Below are 15,995 nucleotides of genomic sequence, written 5' to 3'. Positions count from 1 at the left end.
GGTTGCTTGTAATTGATTTTAAATAATGGAACCTTGCAAATAACATAATGAGCCTATAAATTTGTACGTCCTTTTTTTCTCCCTTTCACCAGCCGGTATTGACTACTCGCTTTGAAAATTGTTGGAAACATTTGGAATGGTGTAAATACACAACTCAACAAAAAATATAACATAGATCCTACCGTTTTAAGACAATTTAATGCAGGATAAAGGAAAGTAAAATATAATTATAAAGGAAAAAACACACTTAACCCTATAAAGCCAAGTGTATCATATTTGATACATAAGTTTTTGAGACCTCTACATCAAAAACCTGATGAATACATGAATTGATGATTAAAAAAACTGAGCAATAAATTTCACAAAAATACCAGATGTAACAAAAATTATTTGCTGGTTCCACTGGTGGATCAGTCATTGCTGCGTGAAAACTTCATATCAGCAGATGTATGATGTTGTTTTATATGGAAAAAAATATTTTGTATGTTTGAGGAAAATGTTAAAAGGAAAGTCAAAGTTTTATTTGGTTAAAAATATTAGGTTTTATATGATTATGTGAGTTCAAGAAAAGCAAATTGTGAGAAACAAATTGCACAAAAAGACCTGATGTATCAGATATAATCCAAATTAAATTCATATATGAAAATTGATATTGAATTTAAAAAAATGTTAGCCAGTTCAACAAACACTCCAGTTTTGAAAATGTAGAATTTTCTGGCAATTATTTCACGGTTCAGGCTTTATAGGGTTAATGCCCCAGGGTAATATTTACAGACAATTTTGTCTTTTTTTTGTTCTTTTCTCTCTCAAAAGCAGCGTCCTTTCTTCAGAGGACAGCTGAGAATGCTCTGTAAACTGTGTTTAGAGGCGCAGTGACACACAAATGGCTACAGCCACCCACACATAGTAATTATTACAATTTGGCTTTACACCTTCCCCGGCCCTCACACACACTTCAGAGTGCTAAACCACAGGCGTGGCGCCAGCAGGGAGAGAGGAAACGGTTCCCACTCATCACTCATCACTCAACTCCCTCTGCTGGTGTCAAGAATCTGTCGTCCGCTTGGCTCAGCGTGTGAACGCAGACATGTATATTAGCGCTCAAGCAGAAGTTTCCTCTGGGAGAAATAAAAAGGAATTGCTTGCATAGTGTTTACAGATATGTTAAATGTTTCCGCTGCTATTGTTGAGACAGTAATAACAGTGGTGGTTCTACACAGGGGCCAATGATCAACTTATAACAATGAACAATGGAACAATTCTAACCTTTTTTTTGTTCAAACAATATCTCATTGTACACAAAAGGAACCCAGAATGTTACATTGTATAATAGTTTAACTCCACTGAGTCTTATTGGGATATTTTGTCCATTTTTGAATCCTTTTCATGTCTTTAAGTGTCTTTGTAAATTATTTTGTGTCTTTTTTTGTAATTTTGTGTCTTTTTTTGGTAATTTTGTGTCTTTTTTTGGTAATTTTGTGTCTTTTTTTGTCATTTTGTGTCTTTTTTTTGTCATTTTTATGTCTTCTGTGGGGTTTTTTTTGGTTATTCTGTCTTCTCATTTTGTGTCTTTTTTGGTAATTTTGTGTCTTTTTTGGTCATTTGTGTCTTTTTTGTGTCTTTTTTTGGTAATTTTGTGTCTTTTTTGTCATTTTGTGTCTTTTTTTTCATTTTATGTCTTCTATTGGGTTTTTTTTTTTTGGTTATTCTGTCTTCTCATTTTGTGTCTTTTTTGGTCATTTTGTGTCTTTTTTGGTCATTTGTGTCTTTTTTGTGTCTTTTTTTGGTCATTTTGTGTCTTTTTTTGTCATTTTGTGTCTTTTTTTTCATTTTATGTCTTCTATTGGGTTTTTTTTTTTTTGGTTATTCTGTCTTCTCATTTTGTGTCTTTTTTGGTCATTTTGTGTCTTTTTTGGTCATTTGTGTCTTTTTTGTGTCTTTTTTTGGTAATTTTGTGTCTTTTTTTGTCATTTTGTGGGGTTTTTTGTCATTTTTATGTCTTCTGTGGGGTTTTTTTTTGGTTATTCTGTCTTCTCATTTTGTGTCTTTTTTGGTCATTTGTGTCTTTTTTGTGTGTCTTTTTTTTGTCATTTTGTGTCTTTTTTGGTCATTTTGTGTCTTTTTCAAGACATTCAAAGATTTGAATACTTAAATATTATCTTTGCCATTTTTGAGTAATAATGAGTAATAATCATGGAAAGGACACACTTAACCAATCCCCGCATTGTTTACTTCACGTTGTGCTTAGATGTTTTTATCCATGTGTTATTCCCACCTACACAATCTGTAATTTTTCTTTCACTCCGCCATTGTGCAAATACGCAAATTCTCTTTGCACTACAAACCAGCAGCACATCTGTTAGGTGAGGCAGAGTGTGTAGGAGGGAAAGGTACGAGCAGGAGACAGATGCATTGAGGAAAACGTCTTCAGATATGGAGAGAGAGGACACCAGCTGCACTTGATGTGTGATTCTTGCTGGTAATGTTGCCCTGGGCTGTCACTTACTCTGTTCAATCCAATGTCACAATGTAACTGCACTTAATATTCTTCATTCCTTTAGTTGTGTACACTGAGCTTAGCTTTTGTTATCTGGCCCAGTTAAAGTATATAAATAAAATATGAAAGTTCATATATCCGTAATATTCAAGGAAAAAAAAATATCTCTGGACTGGTGAAGTGTTTGATCATGACACAGAAAAATGATAATACGTGAGTTATTTTTGGATTATATGCCGGAATATAAGAAAGGAGCCGAGAGAGAGAGAGTGGCATCTTAAAACGCAGACAGAAGAACTTTTATTCCGTCAGTTTTTTTGGACTTGACGGGGGGGTTTGTGAGAGATGAAGCTGTCAAATACACATTGGACTGCCTCCACTTTGCTGCCTCAGGAAACAATGCCAGTTCAAACAAGCCTTTGAGCAGTCTAGGGGGCCGCTCTCTCTCTGTCTCACCATCTCACTACACCACATTCAGAGAAAGAGGCACACCACACACACACACACACACACATAGGCCTTGTTTTTCACTGGTTACTGCTTCTTCTTTTTTTGTTTAAAGTACTGAGTGGTTTCCGTTAGCAGAATGGTAACAATGAAGAGGGCAGGAGAGGTTGAAAAGGTCACGCTTCCCTGTAGTTTAACTTCAGACTAATGGGCTGTCGCTGTTTGACCTCTGTGTCCGGCCGCCGGCTTTACAAATGAATCATGTCAGACTGGCTGCTGACAGGACTAGTGTTACCACAGGTGCAAGGAGAGGAGACAAGTCACATTAACGCCAAACAAACAAGTCAAAAAAAACAAAGTTGCAAGTATGAACCGGGCCACAAAGGTGAATCACAGCAGGTCAAAGGCCAAAACACCACGAGACGACTAACGGTGTGTTCAGATCGCGTTAGTTGAATTTACTCGCGTCACTCGCGCGAGTAAATAACTAGCAAATTTTCGCCCAAGAGACAGATAAATATGCCGGCCGGCGAAGGCTGCTAATGCTAATGCTAACTTTGTAGAGAAGTAGCTACAACAGATAGCTGAAATCACATTGTCACAACTTACCAGGCAGACCGGTGACCTCATCACCCTCCTCCAGGCAAGATCTTTATGGTTCCGGTTGCGGTAGGAGGGTGACGATGTGTCAAAAAGCTCGGGAAGCCCACAGACCGCAACAATAAGTTTCTCCTCCATTTTTCCGGAATAGGCGGGTTCCCGGGATGCATGACGTCACTGTCGTCCAGAATCTCAACGCTGATAGGCTGTCCCGACACAGCGTCACGCGAATATTTCGCCAAAGTTGAATTTATTGAACTCACGCGAATTCGCGTTGTTTCATTCGCGCCGCGACATTCGCGTCAATCGCGGCATTCGCGTCGCGCCAAACCCGCGATTCGCGCCGCCGGCAAAAATTCGCGTCTATTCGCGTGTTTGCATTGACTTTGTATGTAATCTTGTCGTGCGAAATATTCGCTACGCGTCCGGTCTGAACACACGGTAACAGCACCGGAAGAAGGCAGAATCACCTCCGTCCAGGGGTGAAAGTAAGCCGGTACGGTCCGGTACAGCGTACCACTAAAAGATTCACTGGCGGTACGCAGTACCAGGAAGATGGGAGAGCGGCTGCCTGCTATATGTGTATAAATAATAATATATATAGTGCGCATGCGCGTCTACTTCCGAAACACAGCGGTTGCTTTGGGCATCGGTGCGTTTGATTTAAAGGAACACTCCACCGTTTTTTCATATTAAAACATGTTATTCGGTCAAGTAAGACGAGTTGATACAGACCTCTTGCGTCTCAATGCGTGCACTCAATCGCCCTGGCGCGCGGCGCCACTTGGCTAGCACTTAGCTTAGCCCAGTTCATTCATTAGGATCCAAACAGATGGACAGTTAGAAGCGACCAAACTCCTCCACGTTTTCCCTATTTAAATACAGCTACACGAGTAGTTAAACGACCAAGTATGGCGACACAAAATAAAACGTGGCGCTTTTCGAAGCGGATAAAAAGGATAACTATAATGTATGGCGGAATAGCACTTGGGAGCACTTCGACTCGGCGCAGTAATATCATCACTCCTGAGGGGAGAAGATTTTTCAGGAGTGATAATATTACTGCGCCGAGTCGAAGTAGCTGTAGCTGTATTTAAATAGGGAAAACGTGGAGGAGTTTGGTCGCTTCTAACTGTCCATCTGTTTGGATCCTAATGAATGAACTGGGCTAAGCTAAGTGCTAGCCAAGTGGCGCCGCGCGCCAGGGCGATTGAGTGCACGCGTTGAGACGCAAGAGGTCTGTATCAACTCGTCTTACTTACCCGAATAACATGTTTTAATATGAAAAAAACGGTGGAGTGTTCCTTTAATGCACTGGGATGTATTCCACAACTGGTCCACAGACGTCAAGAAACGCCGCTTGCGCCAGGACAGGACGAACGATAAATTAAACCAACCAAATTCCACAAATTCTTGTGGTTGGCTGAAACACTTTCAACATGATTTAAATATCTGTCAGTTATCAAATTTTGAAAAAAACGGAGAGAAACACTACAAAACAGTAAATTTTTCCCCCAAAGTAATAATGCAGAGAAAAATAACTTCTTTGTTAGGGTTAGGGTTACCATATTGTCAAGTGTTTCTAATTCCTGGCCTACAGATAGTCTACAGTAAAATATTTCAATGTTTTTATTTGTTTGGGTTTTGACTTGGCTATTTTAAAATGCATGAAGTGAAAGAAAGATGAAGGTTTTTGTAATAGTACCGGCAAGAATTTAAAACTACTTTCACCCCTGCCTCCGTCCAAGTGTGCACAGATCGATAAAAGCTCAAAGTTTAAAGCATGTTTTTCCTTTTTATTTTCTTTGCTCTCCAGCTCCAGTGTTTTACTTTGGCGAGGTTGAGTATCATGTGGATGAGAGCGATGGATACGTGGAGGTCAAAGTGTGGAGGACAGGAACCGATCTGTCCAAGTCCGGAACCATCACTGTCCGCTCCCGCAAGGCCGAGCCCGTTTCTGCAGAAGGTGAGCTCCCAGTCACAGTCCACGCACTGCAAAAAAAAGAAAAGTTGGGTGAACTCAAAATTTCAAGGCAACAAACTTCGATAACATTTTAAGTTGAACAATTAAACTAAATATTTTAGGTTTTGTTTTTTACTTTGCTCAAATCTGAATTCAGATTTTTGTCAAACTTACAACTAAGTACAAACTTATAATTTTACATTGTAATAACTTTTAATTCTTACTTCTGCTAACTTCTGCAATGTGCTGAATTGGCACGATTGTAACGCCGCTATGAAATGTCAGCTAATGTTGCGACCACAATTTTGAGTTAGCATTGATACGCTAATGGCTATTCTTGTAGCTGTAACAAGCTGCGCCGCTAGCATCAGTTAGCCGCTAGCATCAGTTAGCCGCTAGCATCAGTTAGCCGCTAGCTTTCGCTAATGACCGAATTTCCCAACAAAGAAATAAGAGTTATCAGAACTATTGTCCCTTGTTGTGAACCCCAACTTAAAGATATAAGTAACAACAACTCACCAACTTGTTTTTGAGCAGACAACTGGCTTCCTTTGTTGTGCTAACTTACATTATTGCCCTAAATGTCAATAATTTATATTTCCAAGTTTTACCAACTTAAATCACTGTTTTAGGCCAAAAAAAGTTTGAAAAAGTTGGCTTTTTTGCAGTGTGGTTGCTTGTAATTGATTTTAAATAATGGAACCTTGCCAATAACATAATGAGCCTAAATGTGTACGTCCTTTTTTTCTCCCTTACACCAGCCGGTATTGACTACGTGGGCATCAGTCGTAACCTGGACTTTGCTCCGGGCGTCAGCATGCAAACGTTCAGGGTCACCATCCTGGACGACCTCGGGCAGCCGGAGCTGGAGGGGACGGAGAGCTTCGACCTCGTCCTACGTATGCCGGTGAACGGCATTCTGGGAGAACCTGGCAGGGCTACAGTCTTCATCAATGACTCCGTGTCTGACTGTGAGTTAACCTACAATCTTTTATTGTTTTCAGCTACGATATCGGCATCATTGTAGGGATGGAGACGTGGGTCTGTGTGTTGGTCGGTTCTAACATTTTGTGCAGACATTCATCTCATTTCAAGTTAAATTTAGCATCTGAGGTTTAGAAACAGGAAATCTAACAGTGAAAACCCAAAAGAGGAGAAGTAATCCTGACTGTCCACTCTATAGTTCCCTTATTTCTTATTTTTTAATATATTTTGTAGTTATCAGACTACAGTGGTTTATTCCAACCAAAGAGCAAATGTGCAACCAAAGAGCATGTGCAATCCCTAATATGCAATATCATTCAATATGTGCAATATACTTACTGCCTTATCCTTCTTATTTTTTTTTTATTTATTCATTACAACATAAGCCATGCTTGTTCGGTCCTTAGTGTTTCATTTTATTTTACCTGTTTATTCTTGTATATTCCTAATGCACCTTCAGTTGTGTCTGTACAATGACAATAAAGGCTATCTTATCTTAATTACAGATTGAAAGCTACAAATGAAAAAAAAAAAAAAATTCAAATTCAAATTTTATGACAAAATATTGATACTAAATTTTACGACGCAGGTCTTTGTTAACAGAAATTTAACAAATAAAAATTACCACTTTCTCTCACTGTATTTACCCATTGAAGCCTGGAAAGCGGATAAGTCGTTTTGTAGTATTTGTATAAGCTCTTTAATACTTTTTGAATTGAATTTCTATCTGCTACAGAGGCTGAAAAATCTATTATTTAGTAGAAGCGTTGACACTTCTGTTGAATTTACAGAAAACCTTAAGGGGGGTATTTTAAAATCGAGGTTTTACAGGCGTTTTAGGCAACTTTTGTGGTTGAAAATGCATCTAATGCAGAAGTGCAGAAACACACTGCAGTTACTTGAGGAGCCACTTGAGGCTCCAAAAGTCAATTCCCATAGAACTCCATGTTAAAATACCAACTGTACAGCAGAAATAAACATATTTACAGCCTGGTGCAAGAGACAGTTTTGTAATTTCCTGGTTTATGAAAGCTTTACAGGGGTGAAATTGTCTATAACTGACCCATTTTAATTATAGTAAGGCTTAACGTTATATAACCAAACATGTGGCCCTCGGGGGCCGTGTTTCAGCCTCAGCTCACCCACGCTTCACCCTTATTACCCGTTTTTGGAATTAGTTTGGAGGAGTCAGGCACTGCCAAGATGTGACAGTGGAGACAAATATTTTTGGTGGTTTATGGTTTATATTATTGCCATCAGCCACCACTAAAGTTCCTGTTGTACTATAATAAACTGGTGTTAGCATTGAGCCCAAAGCCCAAAGTCGGCTGTAGATTCTTTGTTTCTCTTTGTATAATCTGCATATTTAATTGCATCTTTCTGTATTAATAAAGTGTATCATTAGTGAAGATAAAAACTAAATGAAAGCCTTACAAATGTTTTAAAGATTAGTTTTTTCCCAGCTTGTCAGAACAACTTCTTTACACTTTCACTTAGCTGCTTTACTAAACACAACAATTAATTTATCACTTTTATTCCAGTGTGTATTCATAGTTTCACAGCTTTTATTCTACTATGTTGAGTCAAAATAAAGGTTTGTTGTAACAGCTGTGTTATTTGATTTGCTTTTGAGAGTCAGGCCAGTCTATAAAATCACCTAATACTTACTTTTTCTTCTTCTTCTTCTTCTTTCTTCTTCTTTCTTCTTCTTACTTGACAGTGCCGAAGGTCCAGTTCCGCGAGCCGTTGTATAGCGGCGAGGAGAGCGATGGTCAGATCATGGCGACGGTTTACCGCAGCGGTGACATCAGACACAAATCCTCCGTCCGCTGTTTCACCCGTCAGGGCTCCGCTCAGGTCGTCTCTGACTTCACCGAGCGACCCAACACTGAAGCATCCATCATCACTTTCCTACCAGGTACTTAATTAATCACACTTCTTTTTCTCTCTTTCTTTTTTTAGACTTGACACCATTTAAATTGAATAAACAGCTTCAATCTAACAGTTTTTTTGTCACACTTGCACTTTTGGTAACACTTTACAACAGTGGCGGTTCTACACAGGGGCCTCCAGGGGCCCCTGCTGTTGCCCCTGTGTCAAATTAATAATAAAATGATCAATTTATAACAATGAACAATGGAACAATTCTAACCTTTTTTTTGTTCAAACAATATCTCATTGTACACAAAAGAAACCCAGAATGTGTGCATTGTATAATAGTTTGACTCTATGGAGTCTTATACATTTGTGTCTTTTTTGTGTCTTTTTATGGTAATTTTGTGTTTGTTGTTGTGTAATTTTTAGTTATTTTGTGTCTTTTTTTGGTCATTTTGTGTCTTTTTTTGTCATTGGTGTCATTTATGTGTCTTTTTTGTGTGTTTTTTTGGTCATTTTGTGTCTTTTTTGGTCATTTTGTGTCTTTTTTTTGTCATTGGTGTCATTTATGTGTCTTTTTTTGTCATTTTGTGTCTTTTTCAAGCCATTCAAAGATTTTGAATGCTTAAATATCATCTTTGCCATTTTTTCATGGGCTAATGTGCCCCTCTGATAAAACACTGGCCCCTCCTTGGCACCCACAGTAAAATTGGTCTAGAACCGCCACTACTTTACAATAACCAACTAAATAATGTTTAAATATATAGTTTATAGACCAATTATTAACCATTTACAAAGTGCTATACATATTTAATCTTTAAATGTTTTCAATCAATTTCTTAAAGTTCTATGAATCATTTCAAAATCATTAACATACTTAATGTGGTGTTAAAAATGTTAAAATGAGTGCAACTAAAACTACTGATAAACTATTAATGATAATTGAATTGTTTGATAATGGTAAAGTCATTATAAACTTACATTAATATACCATCTATTTGTCATTTATGGATGATGTAGTCAGTTAAACATTAATAAATTATGTCTGTATCCATTCCAATTGGTCTATATACGGTTTATAAATGATGATTAAACATTAATAAACTATCTGTTTACCATTTATAAATGATGGTTATTATAAAGTGTTACCGCACTTTTTGCTAAATCAACAGTGCCTTGCAGATATTTTAGGCAAGTTTTAGGCTGTCAGTTTCAGTATTTTTCTTTTAAAACAGCTCCCAAAAACTCTGGAGGAACTGAACAAAGGGTTATGTGGGTTACAGTTATATAAATAAGATGTTATTTGCTGTAAAAGGGAGAAAAAAAAGAATTATTGCAGAACTTATTCTGTCCTTTCTTCCACTTGAATTTCTTTGACGTGTGCCATCATCACCGTCTCGCTGTGCGCTGCAGGCGAGGTGGAGAAGCCATGTTTCCTGTCTCTGGTTGATGACACGCTGTACGAGGAAGGAGAGGAGCTGCGGCTGGTCTTAGGGAACCCGAAGAGCGACTCACAGTTTGGCGCATCAGTGGGAGCTCAGAACGAGACCCTGGTGAAAATCAAGGACACGGCTGACAGTAAGTGAGATGAAGAAGAGGAGATGAAGGGGAGGGAGTCTGGGAAAAAATATATATTAAAGTGAGGAGCAGCTAATCCATTTTTTTTTCATATTTATCTGAATATTTGAGTAGTTTATTCTTGTGAATATGTAACATGTAGTAAATACAGTGTATACCTAAACCCGGCCACTTCATCAGGTACACCTATACAATGTAATCAGTGGTGGTAAAAGTATTCAAATCCCTTACTTAAGTAAAAGTACTAATATCACAATGTGAAATTACTCCACTACAGTAAAAGTCCTGCATTCAAAACGTACAAAAGTATCAGCATCAAAAAGTACTTAAAGTATCAAAAGTAAAAGTACTTGTTATGCAGAATAGTCCCTTTTAGATTGTTTTACATATTCCAAATATATGATTGGATTATTTGTATTGATGCATTAATGTAAGCAGTGTTTTAATTTTGTAAAGATAGGGCTCATTTTAGATACTACTGCTATTAATGTTATGAGGTTTAATTCATAAAATGTTACATTTTTTTATATTTATTTGAATATTTGAGTAGTTTATTCTTGTGAATATGTAACATGTAGTAAATACAGTGTATACCTAAACCCGGCCACTTCATCAGGTACATCTACACTGCAAAAAAGCCAACTTGTATTTTTTGGCCTAAAACAGTGATTTAAGTTGGTAAAACTTGGAAATATAAATTATTGACATTTAGGGCAATAATGTAAGTTAGCACAACAAAGGAAGCCAGTTGTCTGCTCAAAAACAAGTTGGTGAGTTGTTGTTACTTATATCTTTAAGTTGGAGTTCACAACAAGGGACAATAGTTCTGATAACTCTTATTTCTTTGTTATGAAATTTGGTCATTAGCGAAAGCTAGCGGCTAACTGATGCTAGCGGCTAACTGACGCTAGCGGCGCTGCTTGTTACAGCTACAAGAGTAGCCATTAGCGTATCAATGCTAACTCAAAATTGTGGTCACAACATTAGCTGACATTTCATAGTGGCGTTACAATCGTGCCAATTCAGCACATTGCAGAAGTTAGCAGAAGTAAGGATTAAAAGTTATTACAATGTTAAATTATAAGTTAGTACAATTTACAGTTGAGTTGACAAAAATCTGAATTAGGAGTTGAGCAAACTCAAAAACAAAACTTAAAATATTTAGTTTAATTGTCCAACTTAAAATGTTATCGAAGTTTGTTGCCTTGAAATTTTGAGTTCACCCAAAGTACAAAAGTACATCAAAAAGTACTTAAAGTATCAAAAGTACTAGTAGTAAAAGTACTTGTTATGCAGAATAGTCCCTTTTAGATTGTTTTACATATTCCAAATATATTATTGGATTATTTGTATTGATGCATTAATGTAAGCAGTGTTTTAATTTAGTAAAGATAGGGCTCATTTTAGATACTACTGCTACTAATGTTATGAGGTTTAATTCATAAAATGTTAAATTTCGACCTGAAAAGTAACTAAAGCTGACGGTTAAATGTAGTGGAGTAAAAAGTACAATATTCACCTCTAAAAAATGTATAAAATTACATAAAATGGACATACTCAAGTAAAGTACACATGCCTCAAAATTGTACCAATTGTACAGTAGTTTTCTGGTTAAATAATAATAAACAATACTGCATAGTGCATTATATTGACAGGTGTTTCTCTTATTCTGGTACCACCAGAATATAAGAAATTGTAAATTTCTCATATTCTGGTGAAGGAAACAAACAACTGAAAAAGGAAACAAACAACTGAAAAAGGAAACAAACAACTATAGTTTCAGTGCTTGAGACGATGAGATCGTACAAGAAAGACTTGCAACAAAAGGTTCATCTAAGAAGTTTTGGGTGTCCAAAATATCCAAAAACACCTCTTAATATAATGCAGTCTAGTTCAAAACTGCTGCAAGCTACAACCTATATAATAAAGATATGGTTAAAGACCAATCAAAACTGAGCATTATTATTATTATTATTGTGAAGAAATGTTGTATTGGATCACATTAGGTTATACAAGTGGACTTAATAAAGTGGCCGGAATGATAATTGAACACACAATTTCTGAGCATTTTATTTATTTCTGGCCCCCTCTGTGCCTCTCAGAACCCATCATCCGTTTCTTGGAAACTAAATTCAGCGTAAGTGAACCGAAGGAAGCGGGCAGCGTGGCGAGCGTGAGGATCCCCGTGGTGAGAGTGGGCGACACGTCCAAAGTGTCTGTGGTTCGAGTTCACACCAAAGACGGGTCAGCTATCTCCGGAGAGGACTACTACCCCGTGTCTCAAGGTGACAACATCTCCTCTCATGTCTCTCTGGGTTAAAGCTACAACCTGCCATCTTAACCCTTCAGAGTCTGTTTGGTCCTTCTTTCAATCCTTTCTGTTCTGCCACTTAAACACATGTTTACCATGCCATGTTGGTGTCATTTTTATTTAAACATTTTTTTATTAATGTTGGTCACAAATCAAACGTATAAGTGGTAAAATGAGTGTTCTGCCCCAGTCTAGGGGGCCTAGAGCACAACATGAAAAGGCCCCATCTTCCCCATCTCCCAAGTAGCCACAAACAAAGATAAGTTTGAAGAATGGGTAAATATTTATTTACAAAGAGAACTTAGGTAAATACAAATATTCTTCAACTTAAGGGTGGACTAAAGCCAAAATAACAAACAATACAATCCTATCTTAAAAATAAGAAATTTACCTGAAAAACCAAAAGGTACAAAATTTTACCTCCCTACCTACTTAAAGAAGAGAAAACGAGAAACAAAACCTGGCAACCCACCCTTACTGCTCAAAACAAGGGAATTAAGTCCAAAACCACAAGTTAACTCAAAAGGTGTGAACCGGTTGGGAGAAGAGGAGGATGAGGAAAAAGCCTGCTGCCACCGACGGCCGCCATCTTGGCTCCATTTAAACCAGGTGGTTCCGGCTGCAGCCAATCCCAGCCCAGGCATGGAACCTCTCCACCAATCGCACCACGGCTACGGCACACCCCAATCTGCATATAAAAAAAGGAAAACAAAAACACAGGGCACACATACAAATGCATTTTGCTAAACAATAACTATAATATGACCACAGTCATAACATGAGGATAACATCTAGTTCTATATTTTTATACTAAATATATTTTAACTTATCTCTGGTTCTACTTCCCTTATCATCATCAAACAAAACTGGCATGGCATTTCAAGTATTTTACAGGGAAGGTGATGCTGCTGAAGGTTTTACATCTTAACATCATGAAGAAGTCATGGGCTCCAAAGGGTTAATATTAAAAATATAATAATCAGAATCAGAGTATGTGTACACAAACATGGAATTTGACTCAGCTTAACATGCTCTCAATGTGCAGTGATGAGATAGATAGTGTAAATTGTGGAGATTTGAATATTATATTTTCATATAAAGTGTGCATAATTTACAGCAAGTATGTACGTTAAAAAAACAAGTGCAAAGATGCAGAGGTTTCATCGATTATTCATCAGAGTGACATCTTGGGAATACTAATAATTTTAGATTGATTAAAAAATGGCTTATTAAATTCATCCAAAAACCTAGAGCACGGTTTGCAAAAGTAAATATGATTTGTACAAAACAGATTTAAACATTCAAACTTCATAGCTGTAGTCCTTTAACATTTAAATCAAAGTGCTAAAACAACCTTTACTGCAGCAAAATTTGACATCATACTTTCCTTTTGTTCTTCCCGGCCTGCACACGTCCCTCTGAGAGATATTTGTTATGTATCTGAAGCAGCTACAGTAATAAGAGAAGTTTTGAAACACGGCTCCCGATATGAGTGTTAAATTAATGGAAGTGGGCATTGGGATTTATTTGGGCGAGGGTCATTGATTTCTAATTTCATCCCAAGCGGGGTGAGGTAATTTCTGCAATAGTCCAGTGGAGGGTCATGTAATTTTTAATTGAATTTCAGTACACTTCTGGCTTTGTCAGCAGAGTGAAATCTTCCTCTCTGTCCACTCAGCTTTTAGCACAGTCAACCTTTCTTTCTCTCTTTCTTTCTTTTCTAACCAAAGTTTGAAATATTTATATGAATACATTCAGTCTATTCTAATCAAACCTGCCTACCCACCGTTCAGATTTCCCAGCAGTTTTGAATCACACAGCGTTGAATTTCTCATTTTGCACAATGTTTTCTCAGTGCAGCACATTTCTAATGCAAAGCTCTATTACTGACCTCGCTAGAAGATAGACCACCTTCGGCACTATGCAAATAAAACCTTCAAGGCTTTTTAGTTAAGTGATTTATTCCACTGAAGCAATAAAAACGTGAATTGGGCTTTTCATTTTTTGTGGAAATCTTGGCCTTGATGTCATCTGACTATTTTTTACTGTGGAAGAAATATCACAAACAACAATTACTTAACGTGGCAGACCATCGGTGCAATAAAAGGCTCTTTAAAACGTTTTTTCCTCGTCTTCCTGTGTGTGTTTGTGTGCACAGACATTGAGTTTAAACAGGGGGAGAAGGAGCACGTGGTGGAGGTGGAGGTCCTGTTCGACGGCGTGAGAGAGATGAGGGAAGCGTTTACTCTCCACCTGAAGCCTGACGACAACATGGTGGCCGAAACTCAGGTCAGGAATGTTATAGGAATTTTTTAGAGTGACCCTTCAATAAAGAAGATCGGATTCGGAGTAGTAAAGTTGAATTAGAATTTATTATTCTTGTACAAGAAGGAGCGTTTAACAGTGCAACACACAACGAGGGGTTACAGAGAAAAAGGCTCCCAGAGGAGCTCTAACAGCTGGTTCTTATGCTATTATTGATAATGGGCTGTCCTTACCCTTGTAAATTGTTAACAGACAGTGCATCTAGACGTTTTCCTTTGTTCCCTTAATCAGTAATCAGGATATCCCCAATCTAAATGTCCTCTGACCTGTCTCTAATCCTCACTCTGTTCTAGTCTTCCTTTATTGATACTTTACCCTGAACCTTACCTCACCCTGCCAGCCTCAGCAATAAAGTCAAATCAGAGAAGTATAAACAAGACATGTAAGAAACGGGGACTCCCATACTCATTGTAGGATTTAAAACATCTGAAACACTGTATAAACCTAATTTTTATAACAAGGAATGTGTTTTTTGCTGAACAAACTGATGTTGGAGCAGTTTCAGTCTGATGAAAAAGTAAAGAGATGAGAAACTTCTTATCTTTTCATCTTTTTTTTCTGATTTGACCCATATTTATCCAGGTTAGTCCCGCTGAGACCGGGGATCTCTTTTACAAGGGTGTCCTGGCCCAGACAACAGCAGCACTTATAGCTGCAGCCATGAAAACATTTTACAATAAATAATAGATCATCTGCAGAAGAAAAACTGGCAGAGTGAGAGAAAGGAGAGCAGAAAGAGAAGCTGAGACTCAGACTGTAAACACATCTGGCTCTGTGATGAGTTTAATCATTTCATTGATAATAATTAGTGTTGATTCACAGACAGCACTGTTTCAGGAGTGTTATTTTGTCTGAAAACAGGTAACTAAAGTGATAGTTTACATCGAGGAAACCAACAGCATGGCTGACGTCACCTTCCCCTCGCTGCCTCACGTCGTGTCTCTGTTCCACTACGACGACGTGGCCCGGACGCCAGATAACCTCCGTCCACCCGCCGGGTACCCCGTAGTCTGCGTCACGGTGGGTCAAACACATCTCAATTTTGTTACACTTTATTGCTCGCTCTTCAATAACTGTACACTCTAGAACCTGTAATTTGACAGAGGTATGATCATTGTTTTGCAAGAAGCAAGTCTCAAGTCTTTGCACTCAAGTCCATTATAGTCTAGACGGATTTCAGAATAAAGGCCTCCTATAAGAAGTGAGGAGCATTTATGGGTACAAGTCAGGAACCGGCCTACTTTACATATCTCAAGGGTGCTGAGTCCAAAAAAAATGGTTCCCAAATGAAATTTTGAGTTTTTGACCTTCTAATTTGTATCAAATGGCCACCAAATTGCCCATCTTGCACAGTCATTGGACCATTTCCCCTTAGTTTTTTTGTAAGTAGGCAATCAAAGATGAGGAAATTAAGT

The 15,995-nt window shown here is 37.8% G+C and overlaps 1 protein-coding gene across 1 annotated transcript in view; it reads left to right on the top strand.

The window, feature by feature from the left end:
• Nucleotides 1-15,995, top strand: part of LOC131986474 (FRAS1-related extracellular matrix protein 2-like) — a 125,471-nt gene that overhangs the window by 78,925 nt on the left and 30,551 nt on the right. The window contains exons 7-13 of the mRNA XM_059351450.1: nucleotides 5,361-5,510; nucleotides 6,269-6,478; nucleotides 8,212-8,409; nucleotides 9,780-9,944; nucleotides 12,047-12,229; nucleotides 14,414-14,544; nucleotides 15,442-15,600. Of these exons, the coding sequence (XP_059207433.1) occupies nucleotides 5,361-5,510; nucleotides 6,269-6,478; nucleotides 8,212-8,409; nucleotides 9,780-9,944; nucleotides 12,047-12,229; nucleotides 14,414-14,544; nucleotides 15,442-15,600 (1,196 nt within the window). The remainder of the gene's footprint in view (nucleotides 1-5,360; nucleotides 5,511-6,268; nucleotides 6,479-8,211; nucleotides 8,410-9,779; nucleotides 9,945-12,046; nucleotides 12,230-14,413; nucleotides 14,545-15,441; nucleotides 15,601-15,995) is intronic.

The sequence above is a fragment of the Centropristis striata genome, chromosome 15 (genome assembly GCF_030273125.1).
Source record: "Centropristis striata isolate RG_2023a ecotype Rhode Island chromosome 15, C.striata_1.0, whole genome shotgun sequence".
NCBI lineage: Eukaryota > Metazoa > Chordata > Actinopteri > Perciformes > Serranidae > Centropristis > Centropristis striata.
The sequence above is the reverse complement of the archived record's forward strand: the minus strand, read 5'-3'. Positions and strand labels throughout refer to the sequence as shown.